General features: G+C 42.1%; 1 protein-coding gene across 6 annotated transcripts in view; it reads left to right on the plus strand.

Annotated features, from left to right (window-relative positions):
• The window catches only part of LDB2 (LIM domain binding 2), a 387,692-nt gene that overhangs the window by 138,943 nt on the left and 221,670 nt on the right, over positions 1-27,079 (plus strand). For all 6 annotated transcript variants that reach the window (XM_044912769.1, XM_021679386.2, XM_044912771.1 and 3 more), the window contains exon 2: positions 4,533-4,635. In XM_044912769.1, coding sequence (XP_044768704.1) covers positions 4,533-4,635 — 103 coding nt within the window. The remainder of the gene's footprint in view (positions 1-4,532; positions 4,636-27,079) is intronic.

A 27,079-nucleotide genomic window follows, 5' to 3' on the forward strand; every position in this document is an offset into this window, starting at 1 on the left:
TGCAGAAAATCATAGACTGGTAGGTTCATCAGTTGCAACAAAGGGACCACTCTGATGGGGGATATTGATAATGTGGGAGGCTGTGTGTGTGCGGGGGCAGGGGATAGAACAGAAATCTGTGTCCTCTCTCATAATTTTGCTATGAACCTAAAACTGCTCTAAAAAATAAAATCAATTTGAAAAACTGTACTAGAGTTAGGCAGACTTGTAAGTGAACTTTAGATTTGCCATTTTCTAGCTGTCTGATCTTCACTGAGTAAAGATTTCTGAAATTCGGATTCTCTATAACAATTTTAAGAGTCAAATGAAACAATAATGAATACTAATGGCTGCCATTTATTGAACAGCTGCTATGTGCTAGGTGGTTACTTTTTAGTCCTCAGAGTGCACTGAAATTATTATTCCTACTTGATACATGAGCAAACAGATGCAAAGAAATCAGGTGACTTGACTAAGGTCCTCCAGCTAATAAGAGGCAGGATTCACATGTTGAAGTCAGTGTGACATAGAGGTTAAAGATAACAATTCTCTATAAGTTTGCTTGCTCTGCCCCTTGGTAGCACTTTGGACAGTTGTGAATATATGAGTGTACAACGCATGTAAAGCCCTTAGAAAGTACTGAGTTCTGGGTACTACTCTTAACCCAGGGCCCCCCAACACGTGTGTTCCTTCCATCATCTGCTTCTTTCACACACGGTCAACACAAGACTGGCCTGTACTTGACATTTAACAATTTTTGTCAAAGCTTTACTCCTTTTATTCCCTTTCCTACCATAAACACCTGTCCTCTCATAACTAAAGACTAATTCAAAAGCTTTATATATGTGTGTGTCAGGGGACAGTTGACAATTATAATTTAAAAATGCATCAAAAAATTGGTGTGCCATTTTAGAAATATCAGCCAAGAGACAAAGAAGGGTCGCAACAATCAAGATCTCTTGAAAACTTTGTAGAGTGAGTTTCTTGAGGTGGGTCTGTGATGGTACACTAAAGAATTTCATTCATTCATTCATTCAATGAGCCAACCCAAAATATAAATATATTTTGTAACTATTCTGCATCTGGAATAATTACATTTTTCATTTTTAGTTTTGAAATGTTCTTCTAACCAAAGCCAAGTGATTTTTTTTTTTAAAGATTTTATTTATTTGAGAGAGAGAGAATGAGAGAGAGCACATGAGAGGGGGGAGGGTCAGAGGGAGAAGCAGACTCCCTGCCGAGCAGGGAGCCCGATGCGGGACTCGATCCCGGGACTCCAGGATCATGACCTGAGCCGAAGGCAGTCGCTTAACCGACTGAGCCACCCAGGCGCCCGTGATTTTTTTTTGTGCGTAGAGCTACCTGATGTAACCTTCTCCTACCACACCTGTCCTGACATTTCCTGAGACACTGACTCATCTTATGTTCCATTGCAGTTGGTTGAATTGAAGAGCATGTCCCCTTCTCGGATCATTGTGCCTTTCTCAGCTCCCGCTGGTCCTGGCGTGTCTAGGTGGTGTGGACCCCATGTGGCTGCTCCTTGGCACTTTTTACCCTTCACTTCAGCCTGAGTCCTTCTTTTGCTCCCAGGGCTTTCGGATCAGCCTGGGTTCTCCCTGGGCTTTTGCCTTTCACTGCTCCATTTCCTAGCAGGAATGCCAGAAACCCAGAGTTAGATGACAGGCAAATGCAGGAGCGGGATCTGATCTAGTCACGGGCCTTTGAGTAATCATTAGGGCAAAAGAGAGTCCATACACCTCTGTTCTGAGTTTTCACTCTGTTGCAGACAGTTGCTGTTGCCAGGCAAATGCGTTACAAGTAGTTGGAATGAGAAGAAACGTGCTTGATTTATCAACAGGCTCCTTTGGAAAGTGCATTTTTGGTGGCGGTTCTTTAGAACATGCAACGCCTCCTCCCTTAAAAATGATGCTAAAGATGGTAGGTAGAGGCAGGGAAGGGGCATTTTATTGATCTTCACTGTGTCCTGGGCATTCTTCTGGGAACTTTAGACCCACGAATTTATTTACTCCTCACATCAAATTCTGCAAGATAATTATTATTATGGTTGTTGTTGTCACATGTACTCTGCAATAAAATTATTACTGTTATGTTCCTATTATTTTCCTCAACTTGCAAGTAAAGAAACAGGCTCAGGAAGGTAAAATAAATTGTCCGTGCTCACATCGCTGAGAAGAGGGAGTGTTGGGATGAAGCCTGGGTCTGAGGGTTGCCCATAGGTGTGAGTTCTGCTGCTGACGTCATACCACATGGGGTACTGCACGGTGTGAGGCAGGATGGTGAGCATCCTCCTGGGTGTGAGTCCTGGCAGCAGGGCGGTACCGGGAAGCAAGGAGCTGGACAAAGAGATCAATCTGAGACAAAACATTCCCTTTTCACACTCCCTCCCTTCTTTCTAAGTCCTAACCTCTGCCTTGGCAAAGACTGCCAGAGAAATGAGTCAGGCAGAGGCTGGGGCTCGGAGGTCACAGGGTCGGAGTTGAAATCCCAGCCTGACAATTTATCGGCTGAGTGTACTTGGCAAGTTCCATTTCCCACCTGTGCTTTGGTTTCTGAGGTTGTAAAGTTGGGATAATACATAACGGGAGAGGCTTCATTCATTCACTGAACAACTTCTACTGAGTCATACCATGGGCTCGACACCATTCAGGGAACTGGGAGATAGCGCAGGATGCAAAACAGAACCCCTGCTCACAAGAAAATTAAATTTACAGGAGAGTAAGGACAAAAAAACACACACAAAAAAACCACCCAAAACCAACAACAAACAAACAAGAAACAGGGTGGTAATAAGGAGTAAGAGGGAAGATACACATAAAGCACTTAGAATAATGCTTGGCATGTGGTGAGCACTCAATAAATGTTAACCATTATTATTCTTTTTCCATCTGTCTAGCAATTTGAAATAAAATAAACCAGTGTACCCAGGCTCCTAAGTGGGTTTTTTTTCCCCAGCTGCTTCTTCCATTTCCAAGCCCACTGATTTTTCTAGAAACTCTGACAGCTTCCACAACACCCAGGCTTCGTGCTGTGGTCTCGGGTCTGGAGGGAGGCTCCTGTTAGTTGCTCACTTGGCTCTCTCCTACTCATGGGTTTGAGCCCTTTGAGGGTAGGGACCAGTCTCTCAACCAGCTGTATGCTCTGAGGACCTGCACGTAATAAATGCTCAATAAGTATTTGTTTTGGGGGAAAAAAAAGGAGAGGTAGTTTGTATGTGGAGTCATGAATCACCCCTGGGTGCTTTTATATTTACTGTGTTTTACCAAGAAAAGTGTTGGCTTTTGGTGTAGTGATTGGAAGGAAGCCAGAAAAAAAAAAAAAAAGACCAAAAAATTCATTTGCCTGAGCTGTTGCTTTTCTGAAATGAGAACAGACAGCATCAATCTTCGGTGGCCCTTTAATTCTTCTTGCCAGGACTGAAGGCTCATTCCTGATGCCTGCCAGTGACAACAACTTAATGTTGTCATAAGCAGAGCAACTTAATGGGAAGAAGAGAGGCTTGCAGTATTTCCACCAGGGCCACGGCAGTGGGGGCCACTGAGTGGGGAGCTGCCCCTCCCTCGTCTGACAGGCAGCTGCAGAACATCTCCTCCTAAAGTCTGGCACTGACCAAAGATTCTCTGGGAAAAGATTGTGCTTAAGAATTTGGGGGTACATGGGGCAAGATGCAGAGCACGAAGCCAGGTATGATGCCCCCTTTTAGAATATGACGCTCGGTGTAACCTTCCTGATTCGCTCTTATAGGACCCCCCCCCCCCCAATGATTAACAATGATTTTAACTGCCTTAAACTGGGCCGGTTTCAAAGTGTTTTCTGGATGAACAAGAAAAGCTCAACCCAAAACAAACAGAGTTCACATGGATAGTTTGCATTCTGCTGAACTGCTTTACTTTTAATAATCATGTGAACAACAAGGCAACAAGATTGCCTATAATCCTAAAACAGTCCTCAAGAACAATCCGTATGCATGTGATGGGGGTTTGGGCAAGCGTGGACCACTGCGTATCATCTGTCTGTGTAACCCATGTGGCAATACCCATTTCTCATAGGACATTTGCGTAAGGTGGGGCTACAAGTCACACACACCCCTTTTTGAATCGATTATCTTTTAAAAATGTACTCTCCTTCAACTTGTTGTGGTATGGTGGTAAAATCAAATTCTTAAAAGAGCAAAGAGAAAGAGAGACCAAAAAGAAGTTGAATGTATTTTACGTGAAATGTAAACCTTTTTTGTTAACGAATGTCACATTGTGTTCCAAAGTACATTTATTAAATCTCCCCAAATATGTCCTGGAGAATTAATTTTCATTCAGTTTGCATTCACTCATTTATTGAATTGGAATTCGGTCCCCATTTGAGGCAATTAATTTGAGGAGTGACCACACGCTCGCCCACCTGCCTTCTAGGACACCCACACACATATGCTGAGTAACAAGCAAGTGGAAACTGGGTTTGTCTTTCTTTTTCCTTTCCCTTTCCTGCTCTGAGGTAGTTTCTGTTCTTGCCTGTTAAATAAATGATCTCTCTCTTTGCAGGATAGCGACAACCTCTGGTGGGACGCGTTTGCCACCGAGTTTTTTGAAGACGATGCCACATTAACTCTTTCATTTTGTTTGGAAGATGGACCAAAGCGCTACAGTAAGAAAGAAGTTTATTTTTCTAATATCCCTTCTTTTTGCGCCTGTAAGAAAACCACAGGGGTCTTCAGAGAATAGCACAGGGCTGACAGCCCAACAATAACACCTCCTCTGCTGACGAGGTTCTTGCTTCCCATCAAGGCTTTGTCACCGGGTGGCAGCCTGGGTTGGCTGAGAGAGCTTTCCTTCAAGGCTGAGAATGTTTGGGCACCTGTCTGTTTAGCGAGTGAGGCAAATATGAACTAAGTCACCCAATGATAAGTGGGAGCTGGATTACGGGGTTTCCATCCACCTCTTCCCTGTGACCCTCCTTTATCCTTTACAGCTGACATTTCATGCCCAATGTTCTGCTTCTGAAGTTTCCTTAAAAAAAAAAAAAAGAAATTCTCATAGTTACTGTATCAGCCACAGCCTCCTAATTTCGTCTTATCAATTATCTCAGGTATTTATTTGACAAGTGCTAGCTTTTCTTGGGGGCAGGGGAGAGGCCACTGCTGCTTTGAACATACAGTTTTGGATTAGGGTTGACAGAATTATAGTTCCTTGTCTTTCCAGCGAGTGATAACTCTGTAAAGATCCTCAAATTACTGCCCCTGGCACCTTGGGCAGCAGCTGATCTGTCCTGATTAGGTTCAGCCAACTTGTCAGAGATCAGATTTGCTAGTTGTGCTATAAGACTAAGAGGCATAGAAACATCAGCAATTAATGTCTGGTTAGATCAGAAAGAGATGTGTTTTCAGAAATCAGCATTGCACGTATGAAAGGATCCGTCAGAAGGTAAAACATCCCAAATGTCACAAACACAGAGATGATGATGGAACCAACCACCGAGTGTATGAACCATCAATCCAGAGTATTGGGCAACTGATAGATAATAAGGCTCATGATAAACATGATTAAAAGATCTGATTGTTGCTAAATGTATTTCAAAGCCACTAGAGTTTTTTGTTTGTTTGTTTGTTTGTTTTAACTTTAGAGGGCTTTGGACAACTTAGTAGTATTTGGATCTATTGTATGTACAATACAGCACGCTGTATTGTATGACGAGCTGATTAATTATGCTAATGAATGCATGGTGATTTTGCCCAAGTGGCAAACTGGGGAGAGCAGGACAACTTAAACTTGATGTCCAACTGGAACTCGTTGCCAGGAGCATCTCTTTAGATTTATTTGTTGTGGGCTTTTAAGGGAGCGGGACATTTCTAATAAGTATTTTGGGTGAGAGGGGCTGCTGGTTATGCCAGACAGTGGGCTGTTTTAGAGGGTCTTTGCATTCAACATAATGATTCCTGTCATAAGCGCTGGCAAGCCCAGCTCATGGGGGTCCTGAAGAGTGAACATGCTTTCCTGTGGGTGGGTGCCCCCAAGCAGCCTCATGCCCTGGAGAGTAGGAGAGTCGGGTACAGAAGCCGCTGTTTCAGAAGTCCCGGGAGATAAATGAACTCTGCAATCCAATAATTACTCTCTCCCCAAAAGCCTGCCTGATCAATGGTGAATAATTTCAAACCATGCAGTCATCCATCCTCTGAGCCTTCTCATTTTCTTTTGAGGCGTAAGCTCAGATAACTTCAAGTTACCATTGTTTTGTGTTCCTGTGGGTTTCTTTGTTTTGTTTTGTTTCTGCTTTTTTGTTTTGTTTTGTTTTGTTTTTGGTTTGTGAATCCATCAGGGTCTGCTCAGGGAACTAGAATTAGTTTTAAAGCCTGTACTGATGCAATAGGGTCTCGATCTTCCCTCTGCCCACCCCCCCCCAACCCCAACACCATTTGAGGGTAAGGCGTGATCAGTACCTGTTTAAGATCTTACTTATACCCATGCACAGGAGTAAATGCCTGACTATAAGCCATTGTTGTCCAGGTTTCTTTGTTTCTGTGAGCCAAAATATTTCCTGAGCAGAGAAGAGAAACAAAGATGATTGACAGTTTGGAGCCGAGGCTCATCAGCTTCTTTGCTGACAGCCTGGTGATGTGCACGATGCTGCTGATGTGCGGGCAAGTGACAGGTGATTGACAGCCCAGGACGGGGAGACAAGGAGGAGGAAGCACGCTTAGAACGCCTGACGCACACTGTTTATGCAGCGCTCCGAGCTCTGGCGCTGACACCTTAACCCATTCGCCGTCCAGGCAGTGTGTGCCAGGCTGTGAAAGCACCTGCTGGTGCGGGGCGGGAGCCTACGGCTCTTCCCCGAGACCTCCTGGGGAGCTGACAACCCTGGCTTTCTGAGAAAGAAAACAAGACGTGGTTATTACATTTCTATATGTAAAGAATTTCCCCAAATTACATTTATCTTAGGTACCAAGAAATATGCCAGATGGGGTTTATTTAGCCCTTACTAGAAAAAAAAAAAATTTTTTTTTTCCTTTTCTCTCCCCATCTCTGTGTTTACAGGGTCCGTCTGGCTCTAAGATATCTTATCTCTAAGCTACAGTAAATCCTATAATATGTGTTGGCTTATTTATTTGGTGTCTGTCACCATCCTATTAGAATGTCATCTCTGTGTGAACACGAGCGTCCTATTATTTATTGCTGGATTCTCAGACTGATACAGGAACTTGTACACAATAGGTGCTCAATAAATATTTGTTGAATGAATGATTGAATGAATGATGGACATTTGGGGAAAAGTTTATAACACCAGACAGAATGGTAGCAAAACAATTCCTTGACCTAGATCGCTAGACTTTCTAAGGTGGGAAGAACATAATCCACAGCGCTCTGCTGGTGATTTCAAAGAAGCTCTAGGATATGGTCTGATATACTTTAAGCTAGAAGGGGGAACCAGCGACATAATAATTCAGGAAATAATTATGCTTTTGGAGATAGCATACAGCTTCTTTTTCATAAAACTCCTCCGTATTAATCATCACTCCAGTCCCCAAGCCCCTTTCCTCTCCTGATGGTGGTGGTGGTGGGGTGGGGAAAGAGAACTCCCTCCCCAGGTGGGATATGATGACCAGATGGAGACTACTGATGTCTTCCTGGGAGATGGGGGGGTGAGGTTGGTGTTGAGAGGTGCCAGGTGGATAAGGTTAGTGGGCCATGAAATTGAGCTGTGCATCCCTGCCTGGTGGAAGCATTGGGAAGGTGTTTCTTCAGCAGCTGGAGAAGTGGGCAGTTCCAAGAGGTAGCTTTCTACCTGCGTGACACGGAATCTCGAGTGGGGAAGAGACCCGAGACAGATAATTCCCTTTTTGTTGGCAGATCAGTAGTTGAAGACTGTGGGAGCTGAAAAGTGCCTTTTCTGAAAATGGAAGCTTGGTCCAGTGAGCCCCAGCTGGTGAGCCATTGGGCCTCGGGTCGGCTGACTCCAAAGTCAAAGCCAGGGCACCCTCCCATCCCTATCCTCATCTCATGTCTACATCATCCCGTAGCTAAAGGGAAAGAAATGGATTTGTCAGTTCACACATTTCCAGGAACGTAAGTCACAAATAATTACCGAGGCTTCGTTGACACGGAAGGCAAAGGAAGCAGAGGAAGAGGGTTCTCACGCCCTCTGTATGCTTCCTTTATAATGCTAAGTCCAGCATGATGTGCTGTTTCCCTTCCCCATCTTGTACAAAAGTGATCATTTTCAGGTTGATGTGAGGCTGTGGCAAGTACTTCTAGTTCTAGACCCCTTTTTGCACACGTAATGGAATGGTGTCCACACCATTCTCTCCCTCTGTGACCATCACAAACGCCCTTTGGGTGATGCTACAGGTAACCCCCCAGGAGACCCAGGCTGTGTCCAGGTCCACGTTGGCCATGTTCTTCATCCGTGGGAAATAGGTGGTTCATTCAGAAGATCTCTCTTTGCTGGGAGAGATGCAAGGAGGAAGTTCTCCTGGTTCTCGTGACATTGGAGAGGTTGGGAGGTTGTACCATGGAGCAAACACGTTTGGATGCTAATTCATACTTTGATTGGTAAACAGAACTTCCACTTCCTCATCTGCAAGACGTAATACTACCATCCCTGGCTTGGCATGAAAATTAAGTGAGATGCCACAGTCAAAGAGCCTCAGACCGTTTGAAGCAAACCGTAGGCAGCACTGATTATTACTACTGATAGCAATGCACAGCCTTGGCATTCCCGTAGCTTCTGTGCTGGGGAGAAGCTTACCATCAGGCAGGTGCTATTCAAGTGTGCTCCATGTGCAGAGCTTGCTGCAGAGACTCGCTGGTCAGCTGGGAGTCACACGACCCCTCTGCTGGGCAGTTTCTACTGAAATGCAGCATTGAAGAGACTACGTCCTCCCAGGCTTTCCTCAGAAACTCACTGTTATTTCTGGTACGTAGGTTATGTTCAGGAGGTAGGGAATAGACAGGGGAAGGGTGATTGAGAATGTGTGGGGCTTCGTACTTTGAGGGGCTGAAGACTCCAAACACTAAGCCATGTCTAGGTTGGCATTGACTTGGAAATTAGGGTAAAAAGTGGTGTAACTGCTAAAATGCCATCTCGTTTCAGGGCACTGCCCATTGGCCTGCTTTTCAGGGAAAAGGGTCAGGCAGGGGCTTGGGGTCTGAGACCTGAGCTCCAACCTGGCTTTGTCTTTTACTACTGGCGTGGTTTGGTGTGCATCACTTTCTGAGCATCAGTGACCTCACCTGAAAAGTGAGGCTAGTTGAGATGATGTATATAAAGTTTCCAGCACCTTGAAAATGCTCCTTAAATGGCTACTGTTTGATTGAATTCTACTGTGAGCATTGCTGACTCCAGACTGAGATCTAGGACAATTCAGATAAAATTATCATTAATCCTTTTTAAAAAATTTTTTTTTAAAAATTTATTTTTTTAGAGAGAGTACAAGTGAGCATGAGCGGGGGGGAGGAGCAGAGAGAGAGACAGCGGTTGAGAGAGAGAGAGAGAGGATCTCCAGTAGACTCCCTGATGAGTGTGGAGCCCGATGAGGGGCTTGATCTCACGGCCCTAAGATCATGACCTGAGCCGAAATCAAGAGTTGGACAATTAACCGACTGAGCCACCTGGGCACCCTGTCATGAATCCTTTAACTACTGTTTGTAATTTTGGGTTGGTGGGTCCACTAATTTTCGATCATATACTTATTTCATCTTGCCTTCCATATTCTGTCTGGACTAAAGATTTCTCATGAGACTACACATTTACACAGTCACATTAGTCCAAGACTGTTGTTTTTCTCTCTGTGGCTGCTGGGGGGGACATTTCACTCAACAACAAAAAAAGAAAATTGTTTTAGGACATATCATCCCCCATGCCATTATTTCTTCTGTTGTCCTCAGTCATCCGGTCCTATTAGATATTGTGAAGAACTGCACATCGGCCCCTCAGTGGAGCCATTTCTGTACTTGCTGTTTCTCCTTAACATTTGCTTCCTCACATCCCTTTTTTCCTGAAAGCTCTGGTAGCATTGCGATATTGACGAAGTTCTTCAATTTTTGTCTTGTAGTATGTGTTTTTATGTGTTGTGTATTTGGATGTGTCCCCCTAAGGTAGAGAAATTCTACGAGGCTCAAGTAGCTTCACTATCTCTGGTTACTATTTTTCTCCTGTTTTTTATTGGTTCACCTTGCCCAGCTGTGTCTTTATTGTGCTTGCTATATAGGAATTCTGAAAGCATTTCCCCACCCTCTCCCCAACTTTCTCTTTCTCTAATACCATATTGCATGATTAAAAATGTATTTCTTGCGGGGGGGGGGGCTCCTGGGTGGCTCAGATGGTTAAGCGTCTGCCTTCGGCTCAGGTCATGATCTCCAGGTCCTGGGATCGAGCCCCACGTCCGCTCCCTGCTCAGCAGGGAGTCTGTTTCTCCCCCTGCTGTGTGCTGTCTCTCTCTGATGATTAAATAAAATCTTTAAAAAAAAATAAAAAAATGTATTTCTGGGAAAATCACTCCTTAAATATATGTATAGGTGTTTTGACACAGCATTTAATAATACTGTGGCACAAATGTGGCCATTTAAAATAGTTACGTGCAAAAAAGCATGCCCTGCAGCACATGGGAAGAAGGGGTTTAGGAGGCTAGAATCTGTGTGTGTGTCTTTTCTACGAACAACGCCTCTATAGAATTCACCTGAGATCTGAAGAGGCACAGGTTCCTGTCGCTGGTGCTTAAAGACCCTATGCTTTCTTTTTTTTTTTTTTAAAGATTTATTTATTTGACACAGAGAGACACAGCGAGAGAGGGAACACAAGCAGGGGGAGTGGGAGAGGGAGAAGCAGGCTCCTGGCCGAGCAGGGAGCCCGATGTGGGGCTCGATCCCAGGGCCCTGGGATCATGACCTGGGCCGAAGGCAGACGCTTAATGACTGAGCCACCCAGGCGCCCAAGACCCTATGCTTTCTTAAGAGACAATACCAGCTGGTCCTTGGGATCTTCCTCAGTAAAGTAATTTTGTTTCTCTGAAAACTCCTCATTTTTTAAACATTTATGGAGGTGGAGATAAAAAATTATGGCCTTTGGATCCATGCAGATTCATTTTGAGTCTTTGTTTCACTACAGCTGTGTGATGTAGGCATGCGACAGGATGTTAGGCATGTTGCTTAAACTATCTTAACCTCAATTTCTTCATATGCAGCATTAAGATAATAATAATGCCAACATCAGAGGGTACTTGTGAAGATTAAATACGATGAAATAACATGTAACTTTCGCCTAGTGCTGCCCGTGGAAAATACTTACCGCATGAATAAATACATGGAATTAAAAAAGAGGATAATTCCTATTACTCATCCAGTCATTTGGCACATAGCAGGGAGAACTCGGGATTTGGGCAAATCAGACCTGTCTTCTTTCTATGTGGGAACCTTAAGAATTTAAAGACAAACTTGCGTTAACAGAAGATGGCAATTTAAAACAAGTCCCAAACTATTACACTGATGATCTGTTCTAAAAAGAGTGAGTTTTCCACCCTGTATTTTGCGCAGGGAACGAGGAGCTGTTGAACATTTATTGAGTGCCAGCCACTGTATTAGGCACCAAAGGGCTCCATATTTTGTTCACTGATGACCAGACGAAAGCAAATGGACTTTGCATTAGAAAGCGTATTTTAGAGGAAAGAATGCACTTCCCCAGAGTAAGCCTTGATGGTTAATTACTGGATGATTGTGGCATTTTGTTGCATACTGACATAGATGTCTTTGTCTCAGATGACTGAAAAAGTGCTTTCCTTTGCATGGAGCTGCATTAAACAGTTTCTGGGTGGCTCGAGCCTCTGAAGTTGTGATTTTAGCGTGTGACCCTTTTAAACGGCAGTCTTCATTAGGCTGGCAAGATTTGGAGTAAATTAAGTTAGGACAAAAGCAGACTTTCATTTGAAGTTCATTTGCACCTGGACTCATTCCTTGATTCATTCATTCAGAACTCAACAAGTTTCTGCTATTTGCCAGACATTGTCATAAAGAGGCCGACCGTTTTTGAAAGGAAGACAGTTCATCACAAATTCTTTCATTGACTTTTGATTTCATTCTATTTAAGACTCCTACCTTAAGTTAACATAATCAACTAAGTAGCTCAAAAAGAAAATACTCCTGTGACATTGATACAAAATCTAGGGCTAGCTATAAAAAAAGACGTAAGAGAAACCTCACAACTGATAGATGAACTGACAGACTTCGGAAAAGGAATAAAGAGACTGAATGTCTTCCCATTTGTGGTTTCAAATTGATGATATCAAAAGTTGTAAATTGGCTGTAACAATAGATTTGGAGCAGACATTCCATTCTCTCATCACTAATAAATACCATGCAAATGGACACATGAGATAATGGACAAATGCTTTGAATAAATTTAAAGTGTCATACAAGTTAGAGATATAATTATTATCATATTTATATTTGATCTTTAGGATTTGGTAACTTTTAATTTTCTCTTTATATGTCAAACTATTAAGAAATCTGGGATGATTGTTGGATCTTTCCTCAGGTGTTAAAATTCATTGTTGGGGCACCTGGGTGGCTCAGTCGGTGAAGCGTCTGCCTTCAGCTCAGGTCATGATCCCAGGGTCCTCGGAGCCTGCTTCTCCCTCTCCCTCTGCCTGCCTGCCTGTCTGCCTACTTGCGATCTCTCTCTGCCAAATAAATAAACAAAATCTTTAAAATAAAATAAAATAAAATTCATTGTCACATACACAGACTGGAGCATGTCAGGCCTCTGACTGCCCTTAAGAATTTAGTCGGGAGGTCTAAATGAGAAATTAACCAGGAAATGGACATTATGTAGTTGTTTTTGAGAGTCTGTGTGACTGAGTTATCTGTGGGATCCTGGCACATGCATTTCCTGACACTTGGTTTCATGGAATATATTCCTATTCCTATGTCTTTCCTATGGTTCTCAAACCAAGATGGCAACAGAGCATGGTGGGTAACAGGATAAATGTGGCATTTTTTTTTTTCATTATCACAATGGCAGGCGGTGCTAGTGGTATTTACTATCTGGGGGCAAAGAAAATAAATGTTCTGGCCAATAAAAAATTATTGAGAAATGTCTCATCCAATCCTCTTTACCTCCAATTTACTCATCATCTTAAAGATAGGGTTGCTAGATAAAATGTAAGTGCACAAATGCAATACTTGAGATGTATTTATGCTATAAAATTATTTGTTGTTTATCTAAAATCCCAAATTAACTAGGCATCCTGTGTTTTTCTTTCCTAAATCTGGAAGCCCTGCTTGAAGGAACCCAGTTCATCCGCAGATATGAAATCTTGATAATTCCAGAGCAGCTACAGTGGGATGTAAGCATGACCCATCATATAAAAAAAAAAAACTCTAGGAGATTTACCTGGCCCTGTTATTCACAGGGGTCTTGCCTCTGTTTATGTTCAGCAACTGTACTCACCAGCCCCACCTAAAGAATGAAACACCTCAACAGAGAGTGGGAGGGCAGGTTGAAGACTGCCTGAATTTAAATTCAAAGTCCGGGTTGCAAGCATTCCACAGTTGACTACACCAGCATCTGCGCCGGTGCTCAGCATATACACATGAGGGTGGTAACTGCCTAAATGCCCGCCTTAAAGGAGTTTACAGTTCAACAACGGAGAGACACATACACAATGAGCTCTAATGCAATAACATCAACACTGGGAGAGTAGGTGAGGCAAAGTACCATGAGGCATTGAGAAGGGAGTGATCACATACACTTCAGAGAGAAAAGACTCAGGCTGGCAAAGACCTCTTTCGACCTTCTAAGACTCCTGTTTCCTACAGCCATGACAGAAAACACCTTGCCACAACACCTTGCAAATACAAGGCTTTCTTTCTTTTTTTTTTTTTGCAAATATAAGGCTTTCAGAAATTTTCGTGGGTTGCATGAATGATGTAGGCTGATCAATAGTACAACTATTATTCGAGGGGTTTGATTATTTAGACCACAGACACATTATTGCACATATGATTTCCCCCCTGTTTTAATAAGTTTCCACCATCACAATCTCAAATTATAGCAACTCATTTTGTATTGTGGAGTAATGGAAATGTCACAGAGCAATTTGGAAATTTATCCACAAACAGAACAAGGATTTGAGACTCATATTTTATTTTATTTTATTTATTTATTTATTTTTTTTGTAATTTTCAATTTTATTATATTATGTTAGTCACCATACAATACATCATTAGTTTTTGATGTAGTGATCCACGATCCATTGTTTTCGTATAACACCCAGTGCTCCATGCAGTACGTGCCCTCCTTAATACCCATCACCGGGCTAACCAATCCCCCCTCCCCCTCCCCTCTAGAACCCTGTTTGTTTCTCAGGTCCATAGTCTCTCATGGTTCATCTCTCCCTCCAATTCCGCCCCCCATTTTTCCCTTCCTTCTCCTAATGTCCTCCATGTTATTCCTTATGTTCTACAAATAAGTGAAACCATATGATAATTGACTTTCTCTGCTTGACTTATTTCGCTTAGCATAATCTCCTCCAGTCCCATCCATGTTGATGTAAAAGTTGGGTATTCATCTTTCTGATGGCTGAGTAATATTCCATTGTATATATGGACCACATCTTCTTTATCCATTCATCTGTTGAAGGGCATCTCGGCTCTTTCCACAGTTTGGCTATTGCGGACATTGCTGCTATGAACATTGGGGTGCATATGGCCCTTCTTTTCACTACATCTGTGTCTTTGGGGTAAATACCCAGGAGTGCAATTGCTGGGTCATAGGGTAGCTCTATTTTTAAATTTTTGAGGCACCTCCACACTGTTTTCCAAAGTGGCTGTACCAACTTGCATTCCCACCAACAGTGTAAGAGGGTTTCCCTTTCTCCACAACCTCTCCAACATTTGTTGTTTCTTTCCCTGTCCATTTTGGCCATTCTAACTGGTGTAAGGTGGTATCTCAGTGTGGTTTTGATTTGGATTTCCCTGATGGCTAATGATGATGAACATTTTTTCATGTGTCTGTTAGCCATTTGTATGTCTTCTTCAGAGAAGTGTTTGTTCGTCTCTTCTGCCCACTTTTTGACTTGATTATTTGTTTTTTGGGTGTTGAGTTTGAGAAGTTCTTTATAGATTTTGGATACCAGCCCTTTATCTGTAGTGTCATTTGCAAATATCTTCTCCCATTCTGTGGGTTGCCTCTTTGTTTTGTTGATTGTTTCCTTGGCTGTGCAGAAGCTTTTTATCTTGATGAAGTCCCAAAAGTTCATTTTCCCTTTTGTTTCACTAGCTTTTGGAGATGTATCTTGAAAGAAGTTGCTGTGGCCGATGTCAAAGAGGTTACTGCCTATGTTCCCCTCTAGGATTTTGATGGATTCCTGTCTCACATTGAGGTCTTTCATCCATTTTGAGTTTATCTTTGTGTATGGTGTTAGAGAATGGTCGAGTTTCATTCTTCTGCATGTGGCTGTCCAATTTTCCCAGCACCATTTATTGAAGAGACTGTCTTTTTTCCATTGCATGTTTTTTCCTGCTCTGTCAAAGATTATTTGACCATAGAGTTGAGGGTCCATATCTGGGTTCTCTATTCTGTTCCATTGGTCTGTATGTCTGTTTCTGTGCCAGTACCATGCTGTCTTGGTGACCACAACTTTGTAATATAGCTTGAAATCGGGCAACGTGATGCCCCAGCTTTGTTTTTCTTTTTCAACATCTCCTTGGCGATTCGGGGTCTTTTCTGATTCCATACAAATTTTAGGATTGTTTGTTCCAGCACTTTGAAAAATGTCATTGGAATTTTGATCGGGATGGCATTGAAGTTATAGATTGCTCTGGGTAGCATAGACATTTTAACAATGTTTATTCTTCCGATCCATGAGCATGGAATATTTTTCCATCTTTTTGTGTCTTCTTCAATTTCTTTCATGAGTGCTCTGTAGTTCCTAGAGTATAGATCCTTTACCTCTTTGGTTAGGTTTATTCTGAGTTATCTTATGGTTTTTGGTGCTATTGTAAGTGGAATCATTTCTCTAATTCCTCTTTCAACAGTTGCGTTGTTAGTGTATAAGAAAGCAACTGATTTCTGTGCATTGATTTTGTATCCTGCCACATTACTGGATTGCTGGATGAGTTCTAGTAATTTGGGGGTGGAGTCTTTTGGGTTTTCCACATAAAGTATCATGTCGTCTGCGAAAAGAGAGTTTGACTTCTTCTTTGCCAATTTGAATACCTTTTATTTCTTTTTGTTGTCTGATTGCTGTTGCTAGGACTTCTAGTACTATGTTGAACAGCAGTGGCGAGAGTGGGCACCCTTGACGTGTTCCTGATCTTAAGGGAAAGGCTCTCAGCTTTTCCCCATTGAGGATGATATTTGCTGTGGGTTTTTCATAGATGGATTTTATGAGCTTGAGGAATGTTCCCTCTATCCCTATACTCTGGAGAGTTTTAATCAGGAAAGGATGTTGTATTTTGTCAAATGCTTTTTCTGCATCAATTGAGAGGACCATATGGTTCTTCTCCCTCCTCTTATTAATGTGTTCTATCACATTGATTGATTTGTGAATGTTGAACCACCCTTGCATCCCGGGGATAAATCCCACTTGGTCGTGGTGGATGATCCTTTTAATGTATTGTTGGATCCTATTAGCTAGGATTTTGTTGAGGATTTTGGAATCCATATTCATCAGGGATATCGGTCTGAAATTCTCCTTTTTGATGGGGTCTTTGCCTGGTTTGGGGATTAAGGTAATGCTGGCCTCATAGAATGAGTTTGGAAGTTTTCCTTCTGTTTCTATTTTTTGAAAGAGCTTCAGGAGAATAGGTATTGTTTCTTCTTTGAATGTTTGGTAGAATTCCCCTGGGAATCCATCAGGCCTTGGACTCTTGTTTTTTGGGAGGTTTTTGATCACTGCTTCAATCTCGTTACTGGTTATTGGTCTATTCAGATTGTCAATTTCTTCCTGTTTCAGTCTTGGCAGATTATAGGTTTCCAGGAAGGCCTCCATTTCATCCAGATTGCTCAGTTTATTGGCATATAGTTGTTGATAATAATTTCTAATAATTGTTTCTATTTCCTTGGTGTTAGTCGTGATCTCTCCCCTTTCATTCATAATTTTATTAATTTGGGTCCTTTCTCTCTTCTTTTGGATAAGTCTGGCCAGTGGTTTATCAATCTTATTAATTCTTTCAAAGAACCAACTTCTAGTTTCGTTGATCTGATCTACTGTGTTTCTGGTTTCTAATTCATTGATTTCTGCTCTAATTTTAATTATCTCTCTTCTAATGGGTGGCTTGGGCGTCGTTTGTTGCTTTTTCTCTAGTTCTTTAAGGTGTAGAGTTAGTTGGTGAATTGGGGATTTTTCTGTTTTTTTTTTGAGTGAGGCTTGGATGGCTATGTATTTCCCCCTTAGGACCGCCTTTGCAGTATCCCATAGGTTTTGGACTGATGTGTTTTCGTTCTCATTGATTTCCATGAATTGTTTAAGTTCTTCTTTGATTTCTTGGTTGAACCAAACATTCTTGAGCAGAGTGGTCTTTGGCTTCCAAGTGTTTGAATTTCTGCCAATTTTTTTCTTGTGATTGAGTTCAGTTTTAGAGCATTGTGGTCTGAGAATATGCAGGGAATAATCTCAATCTTTTGGTATCGGTTGAGACCTGATTTGTGACCCAGTATATGGTCTATTCTGGAGAAAGTTCCATGTGCGCTCGAGAAGAATGAGTATTCTGTTGTTTTAGGGTGGAATGTTCTGTAAATATCTATGAGGTCCATCTGGTCCAATGTATCATTCAAAGCTCTTGTTTCCTTGTTGATTTTCTGCTTAGATGATCTGTCCATTGCTGAGAGTGGAGTATTGCAGTCTCCTACAATTAACGTATTGTTATCAATATGACTCTTTATTTTGGTTAACAGTTGGCTTATGTATATGGCTGCTCCCATGTTGGGGGCATAGATATTTACAATTGTTAGAGCTTCTTGTTGGATAGACCCTTTAAGAATGCTATAGTGTCCTTCTGTGTCTCTTATTACAGACTTTAGTTTAAAATCTAATTTTCTGATATAAGAATTGCTACCCCAGCTTTCTTTTGAGGTCCGCTGGCATGGAAGATGGATCTCCATCCCTTCACTTTCAGTCTGGATGTATCTTTAGGTTCAAAATGAGTCTCTTGTAGACAGCATATGGATGGGTCCTGTCTTTTTATCCAATCTGCAATCCTGTGCCGTTTTATGGGAGCGTTTAGGCCATTCACGTTGAGAGTGATTATTGAAAGATATGAATTAATTGTCATCATGTTGCCTGTGAAGACGTTGTTTTTATAGATTGTCCCTGTAAATTTCTGTTGTAGATCACTCTTTTTTTTTTTTAAGATTTTATTTATTTATTTGAGAGAGAGAGAATGAGAGACAGAGAGCATGAGAGGGAGGAGAGTCAGAGGGAGAAGTAGACTCCCTGCCGAGCAGGGAGCCCGATGCAGGACCCAATCCCGGGACTCCAGGATCATGACCTGAGCCGAAGGCAGTCGCTTAACCAACTGAGCCACCCAGGCGCCCTGTTGTAGATCATTCTTGGGGTCTTTCTCCTTTTATAAAACCCCCCCCTTAATATTTCTTGCAGGGCCAGCTTAGTGGTCACATATTCTTTCAACTTCTGCCGGTCATGGAAGCTCTGCATCTCTCCATCCATTCTAAATGAAAGCCTTGCCGGATAAAGTATTCTTGGCTGCATGTTCTTCTCATTTAGTACCCTGACTATGTCTTGCCAGGCCTTTCTGGCTTGCCAGGTCTCTGTGGATAGGTCTGATGTTATTCTGATGTTCCTCCCTCTGTACGTAAGGAATCTCTTCCCCCTAACTGCCCTTAAGATGGTTTCCTTGGTTCTAAGATTTGCAAGTTTTACTATTACATGCCGGGGTGTTGGCCTGTTTTCCTTGATCTTAGGAGGGGTCCTCTCTGCCTCTAGGACTCGAATGTTTGTTTCATTCCCCAGATTAGGGAAGTTCTCAGTTATGATTTGCTCAAATACATCTTCTAGTCCTCTATCTCTCTCTCCACTCCCTCCGGGATTCCAATGATTCTGACATTGGAACGCCTCATGGTGTCACTTATTTCTCTGATTCTATTTTCATAGATTCTGAGTTGTTTTTCCCTGGCCTCCTCTTTTCCCTTTTTATCTATTATACTGTCTTCCAGATCGCTTATTCTCTCTTCTGTCTCAGTTACCCTAGCTGTTAGATTATCTAGATTGGATTGGATCTCATTGATAGCATTTTTACGTTCTGCCAATTCAGCTTTCATTTCTGCCCTTAGAGACTCTATGTTGCCATTAATTGATTTCTCCATTCTAGCCATTGTCTTCACAATTGCTAGCCTGAATTCCATCTCCGACATCTTGGTTATATCTGCTTCCACTTGTAAATCTGCAGCATAAGTCATAATCTCTGAGTCTTTTCTGTTTTGGGGGCTCCTCCTCCTAGTCATTCTGTTGATGGGTGTTTGAGGGAATGTATAGAGTCCAAATTATTGACCAGAACCCAAGCAAGATGCACCTGTTTTCTTGGGACCTTAGGGTTGCTGGCCTCTTGTTTTCCCAGCCTATCATCTGTGGGAGGGGCCTGCCGCGCGGTTACTCAGGCAACCCTGTTTGGGCGGAGTTGCCCTGTGCCCCTGTGGTGGGGGATGGGCTCAGTGGGAATCAGTTTTGGGGCTTTTGTTCTCTGGCGCCTTTCCCTGGCTGCTTTCCGTGTCTCTTCTGCGAGTCAGAGCAGAAGAGACCGTTTCCAGCCCTCTGCCTCAGAGCAGAGAGACCTCAGTCTGTTCTTCAGTGCGCTCTCCAGGCCACACCGTCTCCATTTCTGTCCGTGCTGCTGTAAACTGTAGCGGCCTGGGTTGTGCCCCCTCTGCAGCAGCCCCAGTCCTGCCTCCAGGTCGGGCCACGTCTCTGTCCTTTGTGCTTCTAAAACCACCAGCCGCTCCCAGTTTGAGCGCGTGGGCGACTCCGCCACTTGGGGTTTCCACCCCGGGGACTGCAGTTCATCGGCGCGACCCCAGCGCACCAGGTTTCCCTCTCGGAGGCTGCAGTTCCTGTGCGCGCGACCATCAGTCCGGTTTCTGTCCAGGGGGCTGCGGTTCACGTGCGCGGGACTCTGCCGGTCTGGTCCTCCACCCTGGGGGCTGCCCTAAAGTCCTTTCCCAACGCTACTGGTCTGCGAGTCTGTGCCCCGTCCGCAGCGCACGAGGCTGTCTCTCACTGGCGGTGTAGGATCACCACGTCCAGGCACCCTCCCGCCGCTATTTATCCTCCGATATCTGCCCGCAGAATCACGGCTCTCCGCTTCGTAACTCAAAACCAAACGCCTGCGATATTCCAGATCTTCTTACATCTCAGGCTGGTTTCGCGGGTGCTCAGAGTTGTCTGGTAGTTATCCAGCTCAATTCCGGGGACCAGTTGAAATAGGGTCCCCTACTCCTCCGCCATCTTTTCGCAACTTCCGAGACTCATATTTTAAAACCAAATTAAGATCACATCTACCCAACCCACAAGACCAGGATTGATTTTTTTTTTTTCCTTTAGTGCTTTGGCCCATGGGTTGGTAATTTCACCACTTAGTTAATCTGCCAATCTCCTATTAAGTCCAGTTGTGCCACCAAATTTCACAGAATAAGTAGTCCTCAGCAGTGGTTGACTAGGTACATGAATCTTATTGAATGAATCTTAATGGATGTAATTTCAGTTGAAACACCTATTTATCTATTTAACATTTCTCAAGAACTTTCCATGTGTCATCTTTCCGTGCCCTGGCAATCAGAAGATAAATGAGCAAAATCTCTTGCCTTGGAGGAGCTAAAATTCTAGTCAACTATTGTTTCTAGGACTTCACTGTTTGCAGGTCTTAGCCAGATCTTTTTAAATAGATGCCTTCTGCTTTTGTTTATAAACCTGTTCTTAATAATGGTCACCTCTATATTTTTAGACTCTACATCCAAATGTAATATTGGTATCATTTTTTTAACATAAAACATTTTGAAAAACCAGTGCTAAGCTGAGATGTATACAGGATTTCCTTTGTATAATTCTGATTTGTGATCTTGTTTAGTGGGGTGAGCATATTGGAGGCATTGTCCCCACAAGTCAATATATAGCTTAATCTTCACTTTTGTGCTGTATTTTCAGGTTGTAGATGCACCTTGTTTATGCAAATGAAGTAAAATAAAGCATTTGTTGTCAGGTTAAACTGGCATTCTTTACAACGGTATTAGCGATGTTCAGGTGGATTTCATTAAGAAAGTCTCCATGATGAAATCACCCATCATGGTGTGTTTTATTATTTATTGTTTAATCAAGGTAGTCATGTTGGAGTATTTGAATTCAGGAGCTTAAAGAACTTGGTGCCTTCAGGTATTTTGCTTTTATTATTCATTCCAAGAGAATCAGCTTCACACATGATGTACTTGTTTATTTTTATGAAATTAGTCCTTTCCTAATTGGTGCTGTCTTTCATCTCCTCCTTGATGATGACTTCCCTCGTGTAACATGTGTCTTTAGCTTTTCCATAAGGCAGGAGGACTTCAAATTGACAACAATTGAGGCTCAGAATCATTTTTGAAGATCTGTAGAAGGAGGAAGTAAGGTCACTTGGGAACAATGGTAATAAAGCTACTCCCTTTTTATCGGGCAAGTTCTCCATCTTATCTAGAGCAAATAGAGCATTACATTATTTTTACAAACTTTCCTAAAAGTACCTGTGTCTAACTTCGTCCTGCTTTTGAATAATCTTATTTATAATTTGATTGTGTTTTACTTTGAAAAATACATTATTTGCTATGCCAGGATGGGTTAGTTACATTGAGAGCAATGAAAAAACAAAAGAGTCCTTCCAGAATCGAATTAGGAGGCAAGCCTAGTCAGTAATGTGTGGGAAGGTATTTCCTCACAGATGCACATGGTATCTCTGTGCTACTCTCACATTCCAGGTAAAAATCAACCACTTTCAATAGTCCTCAGTGAAAGAATGACCATTTGTGTCTGTGTTTCAGAATTAAGGCAAGCTTTGAAAATCGTTCAAAAACTGAAGTTAGTTACCTGAAAGGTACATCTGTCCATGTAAAGTTTCCTCTGGAAATGTGTGTCATGTCATATGTATGAAGGAACATGAGCATTTGATAAAGTCAGCTGCGCTGATTCACTTTTCAGTTGAGGTATTTTGGAAAGTCCAACTTTTAAGCTTTAAAAAATTTAGTAACAATCAACTTTTCTAAGGTTGCTGCATAAAATAGCTTAATGTCCCTATGCTTATTTGCTTCTCTTCAATAGAACCGTAAGAGACATGATAAATGGTGTTTGATGGATTATGTAAATAAACTGCTAATTATATCCTTAATAGTTCTCCATACTTCTAGACACTGTACCCAAATGCATTTCCTATAAAATGCTTTAGTACTTAGAGATCTATTATTTTTTTTTAAAAAGATGGGCCCCAAAATCAGTAATTATGAGAGTTATTATTCAGGTTCACAGCAGTGTGGCAGCTATTTCTCACTTGATAATTACCTTGTTAAACTAATGTCAGACCAGCACCATGCCTTATTTAAGAAAATGGTCCACCAGCCCCGTGCAAGCAGGGCCAGCTGTGAAAATATTAAAAGATTTATTAAATCCAGGCTCGTCTTCAGCATTGCCTCATCGATATTAGTTACGGAAGTTCTAAAAAGTTGTATTTTTCTCATTAGATGTTTCTAGTATCTTTCCTGAGGTCCCTTTGTGTCTCTTGACAGTTGGCATTTCCACGGTGTTCTTCCATTCTTAGTTCTGGTCTTTGCTGCCAACCAGGGCACTGTCTAACTGGCACTATCTGCATTCAGAACCTTCAGGAAGAGAAGGAAAGATGACCCATGCCCAGGGAAACAAGGAGAGCATATGATACCTTTTCTCTCCCTATTTATCCTGGTTTTGAATTGCAATTTTATTTATTACTTCTTTCTTCTTGGAAAGAAAATGAAAAAAAAAAAAACAAAAAACAAGACTTTCTAATGTTAGCTGTGGTTTTGTCGAAAAAGAGATACAGATTCCAAATTTTAGTCCAAAATAAGTAATTCTTGCTATGATATAATTTGAAAAAAAATGTGAGTCAAAGACTTAGTGGATTCTTGTGTTGGTGTTTTTCAAATGTATCCAACAGTAATCTCCTGGATTGGTTAATGAGTTAAAAATGACAAGCATTCTGATAATGCTTTGCAGCTTATAAAATTCTTTCATAAATCAGGACCATCTGTAAGCTAATGGAAGGAGAGGACAGTGTCTTACTCTTCTCCGTAGCCTCCGTGCCCACTGCTGTAAGGGACAGAGAGGAGGTCTGTGGTTAATATTGGCTGAGCAAGACTGGATGGCGGTGTCTCATTCCATCCTCACCACGAGCCTGGAAGGAGGTGTTTTACTGACCATTTGTACTGTAGAGATAAGGAAAGTGAGGCCCCTCAAGACTCAGAACTCAGCCGTAGATGCCTATGTTGTGGTCCTTACCATCCTGCTTCTCAGCAACTTTTTTAAACAGTAGAGAATCTTTAAATTTATCTGTTGGGTGAAAAGAAATTCTGATTTCTTGCTCTGGATTCTGGAGCCTTCTCTCTCCCTCTCCTCATCGGCTCCTCCCAGAAACAGCACAGGTTAAGAATAATTAGTTCTTAATGGCAAATGCCTTCCCCCAGCATATTTTTCTCATCATAGTTAAGTGTAGATTGCTTAAATCCTTCCAACATTGCTGCTACGAAGCTGACATTTATAAATTTTCTTTTTCAACGCAGTATGGGATCCTCCATATGTCTTCCATAATAACTATCTATGTTTTCAGGGAATCTAAAGATTTATTTCCTTCCAAGTCCTTGATGCTGGCATTTTCTCCAAGCCTTCAAAACTGCCAAGAGATGAACTTCAATTTAGAGGAACTGTTACATTTGTCATTGTGAATTTGCTAAACTTTGGATAAATTTGAAGATTTATGCTTATTCCCAAATGGGCCTTGAGAATATCTTTGAAGCTCAGAAGTTCACGCTTGACTTCCTTCTCCACTGTTCTAAGTAAGTGAGTTCTTAAATCCATGCAATCTCCCTGCCTGGGCTCTGGGTCTCTGTCATTGTCTCAGCCTGCACACGTTTGGAGTGCCAAGAACTCAGATGTGACTCACTTCTGAGGTGGGGGGAGGGGAGGGCCCTCTCTTTGCCTTGTGCTGTGCAAATTGCACACTCAGGCTGTGTTTCCAGGATGATCTGATTAGAAGGACTTTATAGTAACAAAGTAACTGCTCACTTTAAAGGAAAATAGCCCAGGTTGCAGACAGAGAAGCTTCAAGTATTAAAGTTGTCCTGTGGTAACCACGTGATCTTGATTGTTATACCTAAGTTCTCTGAGCTTCACTTTGAGCCTCACTATTTTCATCTGTAAAATGAACATAATGCCTATCTGGCAGTGATATAATGGTATTTGCAAATAATATATATACAGTCCCCAATACAGGGAAGTTTATCAGCAAGAAGTAGCTATTATAATGATTATTTATAGATAACATACAAAGAAGTTGACTTGACTTTGACTTGTTCAAGGGAATCCAGCTGGTTAGTGATAGAGCCAGGATTCAAATTCATATCTCTCGATTCTTTATAAAACACAAGACTCTACTTAGTGACTAGTTAAAAGTTCTACCCTCCTTTTTTAGTGGTTATAGTCTAGAAGTCACACGGTTTCTATGGACCTTATATTACTTAATTCTGTTCTTTGAATCATCTTTGAAATCTCTCAGAGCCAAGTATAATAGGAAGGTTCAACAAATTCATTGAATTCAATTATGTACAAAAAATTGGAGACAACCTATCTGATAGGTGTTCTAGTTTTCTATTGCAGTGTATCAAATTACCACAAATGTAGCAGCTTAAAACAACACACATTTATTATTTCACATTTTCTGTGGGTTAGGAGTCCAGGCACTGGTTAGCTGGATCCTCTGCCTAGGGTCTCACAGGGCTGAAATCAAGGTGTCAGGGCAGTGAGCCCATCTAAGGCTCAGGTTGCTGACAAAATTCAGTTTCTTGTGGTCGTAGGATGAAAGTTCCTACCTTCTTATTTGCTGTTAACTAGAGAATGTTCTCAGCTCCTAGCAGCCTCCCACTCTCTCCTGCATGTGGGCCCTTGCACAGCATGGCAACTTATTCTTGCAGGGCCAACAGAATTATTCTCTACTTTCAAATCTCTCTGACATTAAGGGCTTACCTGATCAGGTCAGGCCTACGATGACAGCAATCTCCCTTTGGGTGAACACAAATTCATCTGCTTAGGGACTTTATTTACATTTGCACAATCCTTCTGCCATTTAATGTAACATAGCATGAAGTAATATCCCATCCCAGTCACAGGTCTTACTCACACTCAAGGGGAGGAGATTATGTAGGGTGTGTACACCAGGGAGTGGGAATCTTGGGGACCATCCTACCATTCTGCCTACCAGGCACGTGAGACAAGTACATAGTTATGATATAAGACTTCCGGACGAGTGTCATCAAACAAGTGTAAAGTGCCCAGTGAAGCCCAGGAATAGAGATTATTTCTTGTTGGCAGAGACAGTGTGTAGAATTTGGGTGGGCAGAGGTAAAGGCGAGTGGGGTCAGTGAGGAAGGAACAGAGTGAAAGAAGTCCATCCCAAGGGAGGCAAAGAAGGTATTTTGGGAAAATGATTAATGGTTTGGTTTGGCTTTAAGGAACTTCTCCATGGTTTTCAAAAGACCTGTTGGGTTTTGAGCACAGGAGACATATAAAAAATGGGATGTGGACTATCAAATTCCATGAGTGTCCTTTACTTTTTAATGTAACTAGTCAATAAGGGAGGAGTGGTCCTGACCACTTGTCCCTTGTTTGTGGAGCTCCGAATCCTCTCTCTGTGGTCACTGCCCTTCAGGGCCTCCTCCACCCTTTCTGACAGAGAATTCCAAATTCTGAGGCATCTATGGTTTATAAAATGCCATTCTCCGGAGGCCTCTCCCCTAGAAACAGGGTGGACAAATCGGCAAACCTAAGTTCAATTCTATTAACTACACATTAAGCCAGCTAGATCTTGTTGTAGGTAAAAGAATTCCAAACCATGCCATGTAAGAGATAGTGCACTTAATCATTCATGTGTTCATTCAACAAACGTGCACTATGTTCCTCTGTGCCCTTCAATCTGCTCTTCTTCTGAAGATATGGTCAACGAGACAGCCATGGTCCCTGCTTTCATGAGGTTTATAAGCAGGACTCTAGAATCTAGATAATTTTAGATGATTTAGACTTTAGAGTCTCAAGGGATAGACAGCTAACAAAATGGAGATATATTCATTAGTCATTAATTTCAGTGGTGATAAGTGGTATGTGCAAAGTATGCGGGATGCCATGAGAGCAAATGGGAGGCTTGAACCAGTCTCTGCAGAGGTGGCTGTAGAAGGCAGGTCAAGCTAAACCTCTCTGAGGAAGTTAAAAATGGTGAACAAAATCTAGGAAAATAAATGTCTGGGGAGAAGAGACAAAGGGAACACAAGGGTTGCCGTGCATCCATCAGGCAGACAAGGTGAAGAAGTTTTCGACTGGGAATAGAACGAACCAGTTCTCATTCTTTGCCTCCCGCCTCTCTCCCTAGTTCTCCCCGGAGGACCGATTGCTCCCTTCTCTCTGTGCTTGTCCTATGTGGTTCATGCACCTGTCATGGCGTAGCTCCTGTAGTTCACGGTTATCTGTTTGCACGAGGCTCAGGTGGGACCTCATTGCACTTGTCTTCAGACAGTGACTATAGTCTTTTCATTTCTCCTCTCCAATACCTAATACTTCACCTGACACCACAGTGGGCACTGAATAGTATTTGTTGAATGAATAAAGCAGAAGTAGTTAGGAGTGATGGAGGTAACATGCTGATAGGCTGTCATACTTTAAAAGGAAGATCTTTCAAAAAACCAGTGGTCCAACATGAAATGGTCTGTCTCGGAATGGGAGTCAGAGCTTGCCATCCCTGGAGGTGACAAAAGTCCCGTAATTCTGTGTATCTGAAACAGAACTAAGATAGAATTTGTAAAACTTGATTATAACTACTATCAATTATCAAAT

This window comes from Neomonachus schauinslandi, chromosome 2 (assembly GCF_002201575.2).
Source record: "Neomonachus schauinslandi chromosome 2, ASM220157v2, whole genome shotgun sequence".
NCBI lineage: Eukaryota > Metazoa > Chordata > Mammalia > Carnivora > Phocidae > Neomonachus > Neomonachus schauinslandi.